At 43.0% G+C, this 10,380-nt stretch overlaps 1 protein-coding gene across 9 annotated transcripts in view; it reads right to left on the reverse strand.

The window, feature by feature from the left end:
- The window catches only part of BSDC1 (BSD domain containing 1), a 34,737-nt gene extending 25,735 nt beyond the window's left edge, over positions 1–9,002 (reverse strand). For 4 of the 9 annotated variants that reach the window (XM_070764471.1, XM_070764469.1, XM_070764470.1 and 1 more), the window contains exons 1-6: positions 8,512–8,716; positions 5,286–5,346; positions 3,913–4,029; positions 2,398–2,565; positions 2,236–2,290; positions 865–980 (exon numbers count right to left, since the gene is read on the reverse strand). In XM_070764471.1, coding sequence (XP_070620572.1) covers positions 865–980; positions 2,236–2,290; positions 2,398–2,565; positions 3,913–4,029; positions 5,286–5,346; positions 8,512–8,585 — 591 coding nt within the window. In that variant the 5' untranslated portion in view covers positions 8,586–8,716. The other 5 variants (XM_070764468.1, XM_070764473.1, XM_070764467.1 and 2 more) reach the window with 4 other exon arrangements.
- Between the last annotated feature and the right edge of the window lie 1,378 nt (positions 9,003–10,380).

The following is a 10,380-nucleotide window of genomic DNA, read 5'->3' on the forward strand; positions in this document are numbered from 1 at the left end:
CTTTTTCGTGGCAAGAAAAACTCCAGAGCTTTCCAGCCTATTCTGCAGAGACCAAAGCCTCCATATCACACACAAACCTGCTAAACCAGTTAAAGGAACATATAATTTGGAATAATACTGTGTTCAATTCTGGAGACCTCCCCTACAAAAAGATATTGACAAAATTGAACGGCTACAAGAATGGTGGAAGGTCTTAAGCATAAAACGTATCAGGAAAGACTTCATGGACTCAATCTGTATAGTCTGGAGGACAGAAGGAAAAGGGGGGACATGATCAAAACATTTAAATATGTTAAAGGGTTAAATAAGGTCCAGGAGGGAAGTGTTTTTAATAGGAAAGTGAACACAAGAACAAGGGGACACAATCTGAGGTTAGTTGGGGGAAAGATCAGAAGCAACGTGAGAAAACATAGGTCCATCCTAAGGTAAAGTTTAGTTTAGTTTAGTTTAGTTTAGTTTAATCAGATTTGTATGCCGCCCCTCTCCGCAGACTCGGGGCGGCTCACAGCAACAGCAATACAAGACAAATCCAATATTAAATTAATTTTAAGAACACCACAAGTTAAAAACCAATCATACACACTAGCATACCATACACAAATTTTATAAGCCTAGGGGGAAGGAACATGTCAATTCCCCCATGCCTGACGACAGAGGTGGGTTTTAAGGAGCTTACGAAAGGCTAGGAGGGTGGGGGCAACTCTGATATCTGGGGGGAGGAATACAGGAAATAGTATAAGGGCAGACTAGATGGACCAGGAGGTCTTTTTCTGCCGTCAGTCTTCTAGGTTTCTATAATGCTAGAGGTATTTTCAAGCAATAAACCTGAAGAAAAGGTGGAAGAACCCAAGGAGCCAAGCTTACCATTTTGGAATAGAGGGAGCGGATGGATGGGCTGTTTCCCAGCAACTCCGATATCTCTCCTTTCTTGTCCTCCGTGCTGAAGTGCGAAAGCCAGGCCTCAAAGAGCTCGGGGGGTCCTGCGGGAGCAAATACTATGTCCACCAAACCACCCCAGCTATGCCAAGGTGAGCAAAGGATAATAGCCACAATCACACAGCCCATAAAACTAAATCTCATTTTCTTCACTGACAAAGCTGGACCTGTGGCCACATCCCTGCCTCCTGATCAAAGGACACAGGCTTCTCACAGCTGACCTTCCTCCTTTGTCCGGGAAGTTACAGACTTAAATAACAAGACAGGAAGAGACCGATGGACCAAATCAACGTTCTAAGGAAGCATTTAGATTTTAATTATTAGATTTGTCACCATGTATTGTTTTTATCACTGTTGTGAGCCGCCCCGAGTCTGCGGAGAGGGGCAGCATACAAATCTAATAAATAATAATAATAATAATAATAATAATAATAATAATAATAATAATAATAATAATAATAATACTAGAAAGAGAAGGCACGGGAGGGCGGGGATTTATTTATTTATTTGGATTTCTAGGCTGCCTTTCTCCGTAGACTCAAAACAAGAATAAATACAAAATATAACATGTGAAAAACCCAAACATAAAATCTGATTCTAAAACCTCAGAATTATTAAAAACTGGCACCCACATCTGTCCTATCACAACACACCAAATGCACTGAGAATTCCCTAACTACCGTATGCAAACATATCATTATAATGCTCCATCTTTTATTTCCTAGAATAAAAAAATCCCAATTCATTTGTCTTCCTTACCGAGAAATCCACCAGCATGCTTGGCCTAACACAGGAAACAATACGCCATCATCACCTTCAATGCTAGAGAGCAATGTCCACATGGCACCACTGCCCACTACAGGAGAGGGGAACATGGGACATATTCCCTCTCTGCCCTCCAGCTTGGAAGTGATGGAAGAGAGGATCTGAACTCTTGCCAAACACCCACACCCACACAAGCAAGCCCCACAACCATCCCCCGCCTGGATAATTTTACAAATTTCTCAGATTTTTTTCCATGCTTGCTTGCTTGTGGCCTCCCCATTATAATATCACCTGCCTGCCAGCTTCCCACCTGTTGCCCGGGATCTACTTTCCATTGTAGGCTTGAAAGCTAGAGACCTGTTTTTGGTCATAGCAACTTGTACTCTTGAAAGGTTTCCTTTTATGAACACTAAAAACATGACAGGAACTGCACTCATCATCTTGTAGATGGCTCCCCTATTTTCCAGAGGAATTTAATTCTATGTAATTCCTCTCTCTCCAAGCTTCCCTGTGTCTGACTACATCTCCACTTACCATCAGGTTCGTTGCAATAAGTGGCGGGGTCAGATTGAAGGCTGTAGAGCCGAGCCTGGAAGGGAACAGACAGGTAAATATATGAGCAAGAGGCATTCACAGCAGGGGGAAGAGCTCTATTTTAGGAGGGTTTTTTTTGGGGGGGGGGGGGCTGCAATGTACCTTGGCACTGTCATACAACTCTGTGGTACCAGATGGAGTGGCCATCAGGGTTATGACATCACAGTCAATGGTCTTATCTGGGGAGGGCGCAAATGTGTCTGAAATGACACCCAGGAAGTTGGAGAGTCCTTTCCTCACTTTTTCCGTTGCCCCAGAAGTGTTTTCCGTCTTTACATACACAAAAAGAGACAATGAAACAAGCAACATTAAGCCATAGGAAGCAGGGAGGGTAACATCCTACAAAGTTTAAGGAAAGGTTAGGAAGCAACACTGATTGACAGTCAATTTCACCTGCTGTTGTGCACATTCAATTTTGTACAGAACAAAGTATTCAGTGAGAATATTTCACTCATTCAGATCTAGGATGTGTTGTTATTTGAGTGTTCCCTTTATTTTTTGAGCAGTGTATAATCATCTGGAGGTTTGTGGTGATAGATATTATTCTATAACTATCTACTGTAGGACTACTGGGGACAGCATTGTGAGAATAAAGAAGACTCTTAAGTAAAGTAAACCGATTTTTCACTGTGGAAGCTGTCTGGGCTACTTAAATGGAACTGATTAATAATCCTAAAATGTAAAGAACTATGATTATCGAACTTTCTGAAGAGCAGCATTGGACTTAAATATATTGTTTTTAGAATAGAATAGAATAGAATGGAATTTTATTGGCCAAGTGTATTGGACACACAAGGAATTTTTCTTGGTGCATATGCTCTCAGTGTACATAGTGTACCTAAAATATTATTATTATTATTATTATTATTATTATTATTATTATTATTATTATTATTATTATTATTACTATTATTATTTTTTTATTATTATTATTATTTGCATGCTGCCCTTCTCCGAAGAGGAGAGAATGATGGTATCATTAGGTATGTTTAAACAATATGACTTGAATGGCATATTGTGACTTCAAACAACCAAATAAGGAAGCACTATGTTTTAATATAAACATGTGTATTAACACTAGGATAGAGTGCAGTACTGCAGGCCACTGAAGCTGACTGCTAGATCTGTAGGTCAGCAGTTCAAATCTCATCACTGGCTCCATGTTGATTCAGCCTTCCATCCTTCTGAGGTGGGTCAAATGAGGACCCGGATTGTGGGGGCAATAGGCTGGCTCTCTTTTAAAAAATGCTATTGCTAACCTGTTGTAAGCCGCCCAGAGTCTAAGGAGAAGGGCGGCATAAAAACCGAATGAATGAATGAATGAATGAATGAATGAATGAATGAATGAATGAAATAGAACACTTAAATATTGAATGACTACTCTAAAACTATCGTGCATATCAATACTAGGATTAATGTTTGTTTGACTAATGTGGTGATGATGATGATGGTGGTGGTGGTGTATCAAAATGAACTATAATCAGAGATACACTGTTTATGTGTTGAGATTGATGTATATATGAAAATAAAAACCCAATAAAATGTAAAAGAAACCTTGCCAGTATTTCCTCCCTTGCAATGCACACCTGCATCTGAGTAACTGGACCCTTTACTTACAGCCAACTTCTCTTTGACCACACTGGCCGTAGCAGCGATGGTGCAGGCTGTATCATGTTGGACCACCTGGGTGAATTCTGTCAGATCACGTTTCATGAACTCCAAGGCCTCTGTAGACTGTGGAGAGAGAGCATGGGGGCACTGACTATTGTGTGATAGATCAGAGCTTTTGCAGAATTGTTGTTACTTAAGCAAGAAGGTGCAGCGATATGGCAATGGTGGAGGCAGAAATCTCTGATCACTCCAATGCATGACCAGTAAGGGTCATTCTTTGTCAAGTGGACCAGGTGAAATTGAAGCCTTATTTGAAAAGAAACCATCACAAAAACTACATATATGATAGAAAGAAACGTGCTCCTTCTAGTGAAATAAAAATGAAGATGATTGAAGGTGAGAAAACAGAGCTCTCTGTTTTCTCATCTTCAATTATCTCCATTTTTATTTCATTAGAAAGAGCACGGTTTTTTTCTATCATACATGTTTTTTTTGTGATGGTTTCTTTTCAAATAAGGCTGCAAAAATCAGTCAAGTGGACACCTGGTCCAATTGACAAAGAATGACCCAGAATACAACAGAATCTTTAAAAAAATCAAAGCTAGATATCTGATGGCTCAGTTGTTGTTTTATCACACAATTTTTATTCCGATATATTAAGTAAAATATACTTTTCCAGTTTGAAAAAAAGGCTCAAATTAATAATAGTGCCTAATTAGTACTCGTGTATTACAATTCCAGGATTTATGCTGAATGGAGAATACCATTTCCAGCCAAGTTAGCACGTTCTACTTTAATGTTTTAAAGTTAAGCATCTGATTAGCAACAAGAGGGAGTTCTGGATGCTTTTTAAATTGTACTTAATTGATGGGGGAAGCTTTTAAAAGACAAAATAGCTTAGAGTCATTACTGGATTTTTAACAAGGTGAGTAAGGCACTGTTATTAACCAGACTTCACTACTGGATGAAGCAAAGGCAGGTGATTTGTTCAAAGCCTCCTGGCAAGTCTGTCAACAAACAGGAATTTCAACTGGCATCTCATCCTTAATTTGGTGCAGCCACGTGCACCAAATTAATTCTAAAACTTATATGGAAGTTTGGGGGAGGGGAAGAGAGGAGAAAAGAGTATCAGAGAGAAGCAGTTTGCCAACAGACCCAGTTTCAAGTCTGGACTCCTAACCCCCCCCCCCCCCCCCCATTCCATTGCAAAGAACAAGCAAAATCTTTCCTGCAAAAATAATGATTGACCAGTAATACAGAAATTAAAAAATCTTATCAAGGATTCAAGCAATCAATATACTTCAAAATTAAGAAGCATCCCCAAATTCGCTCCTTCAAGACATTGCTCTTTATTACATAATTCCAAAAATTCTGCCTACCTTGTCCCTGACTGTTTGAAGGCTTTGCTGTAGCCAGCTCCTCCACCAGCCGCCATCTTCCCTGTTACAGGAGAAACATGTTTATTATTTATTTATTTATTTATTGGATTTGTATGCTGCCCCTCTCCGGAGACTCGGGGCGGCTAACAGCAACAATGAAACAGTGTACAATAGTAATCCAATACTAAAAGCAATTAAAAACCCATTAATATAAAAACCAAACATACATACATACATACCATGCATAGAATTGTAAAGGCCTAGGGGGAAAGAGGATCTCAATTCCCCCTCAATTCCCCCACGGCAGAGGTGGGTTTTAAGCAGCTTACGAAAGGCAAGGAGGGTCGGGGCAATTCTAATCTCTGGGGGGAGTTGGTTCCAGAGGGCCGGGGCCGCCACAGAGAAGGCTCTTCCCCTGGGTCCCGCCAAGCAACATTGTTTAGTTATACATATACATTTAACAGTAACAGAGTTGGATCTTGGAGGTATCTAGTCCAACCCCTGCTCACAAGGCGACCTATACTAGGGATTCAAACCGCTGGACTGCCAACCTTTCTGATCGACAATGGTCTTAGCCAATGAGCTGGCCAGGCTACGTGAATAGTTTCTAAACTATTCAAAATTAAACTAGCTGAATAGTTTCTAACTATGTTTTAACATTTGGTGAATTACAGTACTTGAATCCTGTCAACTGGAGTACCTTCAACAATTGTAATCATATTCCAGGACCTTGTATGAATTAATTTTGCAATCATTATTTGATATAATGTTTGGTTTAAAAAAACACAAATTAAGATATTAGCAAACATTAAAATATTTTTTTCTTTTAATAGGTAACAAACTTAAGTGATCCCAATTTGTTTCTAAACAAATTCTCAATTGGAATTGAGGGGCACAGCAATGAAAAGCAGGACATTAATAATATTCAAATGTATTGTATTGCATGACAATACAAATGTCCAGGGTGATGAGGGCTGGGAGACTACAACTGATCCAGAACGCAGCTGTGCAAGCTGTACCAAGGTACATCCATGTAACTTCATAAGTCCGTGAGCTGCACTGGCTTCCTATTGGTCTCTGGACACAATTTAAGGTGTTGGTTATCACCTATAAAACCCTACATGGTCTAGGACCAGATTATTCACGGGACTGTCTTCTGCCTCACACTTCCCAGTGGCCGATCAGAACCCACAGGGTTGGCTTTCTCCAGGCCATGGGAGGGCCTTCTCTGTGGCGGCTCCAGCTTATTGGAATCAGCTTCCCCCAGAGATCCCCACGGTCCCCACTGTCCTGGCCTTCTGAAAGGCCTTAAAATCATGGCTATGTTGGCAGGCCTGGGGCCGTTGAGCCACAGTTCTCTGCTCCGGCCTAGAACTGATGAATGCTTTTTAGTGAATGGGGTTTTATTGTTATTATGGCTTTATTATGGGGTTTTACTGTTATTTATTGTTATTACGGTTTTACCATGTCCACCACCCAGAGTCCATTTTGGAGTTGGGCGGCTCATAAATCTAACTAACTAACCCAGGGGTAGGCAAAGTTGGTGCTTCTATGACACATAGACTTCAACTCCCAGAATTCCTGAGCTAGAATGATTGGCTCAGGAATTCTGGGAGCTGAAGTCCACAAGTCATAGAAGAGCCAACTTTGCCTATCCCCGAACCAACCAACCACCAACTAACTACCTTTAACATCAAATTCAAACTTCCTGAATTTGCCATGTGTAAAAAAAAAGCAACAAAGTAAACATCAATTGTTCTGGCAGGACAAAGGAAAGTTAGGTTGTGAGCGCACACTTCAGCAGGTAACTTAGCCTGGCTCAGGGGTAGGCCAAGTTGGCTCTTCTATGACATGTGGACTTAACTCCCAGAATTCTTGAGCTAGCATGATTGGCCCAGGAATTCTGGGAGTTGAAGCCCACAAGTCATAGAAGAGCCAACTTTGCCTACCCTTGGCGTGGCTGGCAGAAAGAGATTTAAGATTTAATTGGATTTGTATGCCACCCATCTCCGAGGACTCGGGGCGGCTCACAGCATGTAAAGAAAAACAAGAAACAATAATAACAATCCAATTAATACATTAAAAAACAATCTTTAAAATTCTAATTAAAAAATGATCAATATCATTCATTCAACATTTAAACTAAATCATTCATTGTTCAGGGGGGAAGATCTACAGAACCCCAGGCCTGGCGGCAGAGATGACTCTTTTAAACTCTTTCGGAAGGTGAGGAGGGTGGGGGTAGTACGAATCTCCAGGGGGACTTGATTCCAGAGGGCTGGGGCCATCATAGAGAAGGCTCTTCCCCTAGGCCCCGCCAGCCGACATTGTTTGGTCGACGGGACCTAAGGAGACCAACTATGTGGGACCTCACTGGTCACGGCAGAAGCCGGTCTCTGAGAATGTGGGCTTGCTGGATTCCCCACCCTCTAAGCCAGAGGTGGGGGGTCTTGGGCCCTTTGGCGACTTGTCCACTTGAAGCACCAGAATTCCTGAGCCAGCCAGCTGGGAGTGGAAGTCAAGGTTCCTCTTTCACCCCAAGTTTCTCAACCTCAGCCGCTCTAAGAGGGAGGGAGAGGGGTGTTTACATCAACAAAACAATGTCGTCTGGTGAGGCCCAGGGGAAGAGCCTTCTCTGTGGAATCAACTCCCCCTGGAGATTAGGATTGCCCCCACCCTCCTTGCCTTTCCCAAACTCCTTAAAACCCACCTCTGTCGTCAGCCATGGGGAAATTGATTCCCCTGGGCCGTTTCCACTTTATGTATGGTTTGTATGAGATGTATGACTGTTTTTATATTAATGGGTTTTAAATTGTTTCAATTTTGGATTTGTATTGTTTCTGTTGTGAGCTGCCCTGAGTCTTCGGAGAGGGGCGGCATACAAATCTAAATAATAATAATAATAATAATTATTATTATTATTATTATTACAGTATTATTATTATTATTATTATTATTATTATTATTATTATTCCCAGAATCCCCCCAGCCTGGCTCTGGTTGACAAGCAACGTTCAAACTTCCATGCTCGACAGGTCAGAACGGAGCAGAAGCCCGAAGGACTTTAAAAAGGCCGTTTTCCAACTCAGGATTCAGCCCCTCCGCGCCGCTTTCCCCGACCCCCGGGCGGCCAGGCGGCCCAACGCGGCTCCTCTCCCAGCCGCTCGGGGACCCTCCTGGCGCCGCCTCAGCGCCCGTCCCGCCTCTCCCGCCGGCGCTTCCTCACCCGGGCCCCCCGCCTCTCCCCAGGGCGGCCCCGCAGCTCCTCTCCCGACTATCCCAGCAGCGCCAGCGCCTCATCCTCAGCCACCCGAGCGCGAAGACGGCGGAGGGAACGGCCGGGCGCTCTTCACATGCCCAGAGAGCCCTCGCCCCTTCCCTCCGCCCGGCCCCCTCCTTCGCAGCGGCGCCGCCCCCGGCGATCTCACTGAAGCTCACCCTTCCGCCATCTTGGCCGATGACGTCACCAATATTTACTGACCTTTGACACGCCATTGAAGCCGCGCCCACCCGAGGCGCAACAGCCGCAGTTTCCGGCCGTTCCGGGACTCCCAGTAACCACAAATCCGTTTCCGGGCACCTCTGTTAACCACCCGCGGTAAAGAAAAGGGACCATAGAGGCCTCGTCGCATTCCAAGCAGAAGAAGCCGATCTTCCCCGGACGATCTCCATCCACGTTGTTTTCGGGAAAGGTTTCCACCCGCTTTTGTAGCAGGAACCGGAATCCGGCGCAAGGAACGGCTGCTGTATTTAGAAAAACTCGGTGGTGCTTTCCGAGTTGCGGCTACGGCGGCTGCCGAGGGTCAAATTATTTGCTCGAAAGGCTCGTAGAGAGTTCGCTGGCTGGGGAATTCTGGGAGTTGAAGTCCAGATATCTTCAAGTTGCCAAGGTTGGGAAACACTGCTCTAGCCCACCCTCCCCTGCACAAACCGGAGACTCTGGGCATCCCAGACACGCAGCTCTCCAGGCTCTTCTCACATAGAAACATTAAAGATGGACAGCAGAAAAAGGCCTCCTGGTCCATCTCGTCTGCCCTTATACTATTCCTTGTATTTTATCTTAGGATGGACCTATGTTTATCCCAGGTATGTTTAAATTCAGTTCCTGTGGATTTACCAAGCACCTCTGTTGGAAGTTTGTTCTAAACATCTACTACTCTTTCAGTCAATTAATATTTTCTCACGTTGCTTCTGATCATTCCCCCAACTAACCTCAGATTGTGCCCCCTTGTTCTTGGGTTCACTTTCCTATTTAAAAACACTTCCCTCCTGAACCTTATTTACCAGGGTTGGGCTACTGCCCAAAGGAGGGAGGACGCAGTGGGGTAGTGGAAATGGAGCTCCACCCCAGAGCACCCAATTTGTACTGAAAGTTGTTGAAACAAAATGCATAAGCCATGCCCACAGTGTGGTAGTAAAATAATAATAATAATTATTATTATTATTATTATTATTATTATTTATTGGATTTTTATGCCACCCCTCTCCACAAACTTTGATAGCCCATCACTGTATTTAATCCTTTAACATTTTTAAATGTTTCGATCATGTCCCCCCTTCTGTGAAATGAAATTAAACAAAATACAAATAAAACAGACTCATTTTGCAGGGTCTGCACAGGTCTCTTGTGTGATTTCCAGAGGATGCAGAACGCCTCAAGGATTTGTGGGACACACTGGCAACCTGAGGTGGATTCAGACAAAATATCCAAAACAGGAAGGAAAGCTGTCTTCTGGCGCTAAAGCATGTGATGGCCACACTAGTAAACACCCCCAGACCAAGAGCCTGATGCTGTGGGAAAACGAGGCCTGGACTCTGCTAGATGATTCCCCCCAGGTCTGTGTTGAGCAGAAGTGGATGTAGGAGATCAGCCAAAGCCAGTAGAATATAATAATAATAATAATAATAATAATAATAATAATAATAATAATAATTTATTGGATTTGTATGCCGCCCCTCTCCGCAGACTCGTGGCGGCTAACAACAATAATAAACACAACATGTACATTCCAATAATAAAAAACAACTAAAAACCCCTATTATAAAACCAAACATACACACAAACATGCCATGCATAACTTGTAATGGCCTAGGG

The sequence above is a fragment of the Erythrolamprus reginae genome, chromosome 11 (assembly GCF_031021105.1).
Source record: "Erythrolamprus reginae isolate rEryReg1 chromosome 11, rEryReg1.hap1, whole genome shotgun sequence".
Classification (NCBI taxonomy): domain Eukaryota; kingdom Metazoa; phylum Chordata; class Lepidosauria; order Squamata; family Dipsadidae; genus Erythrolamprus; species Erythrolamprus reginae.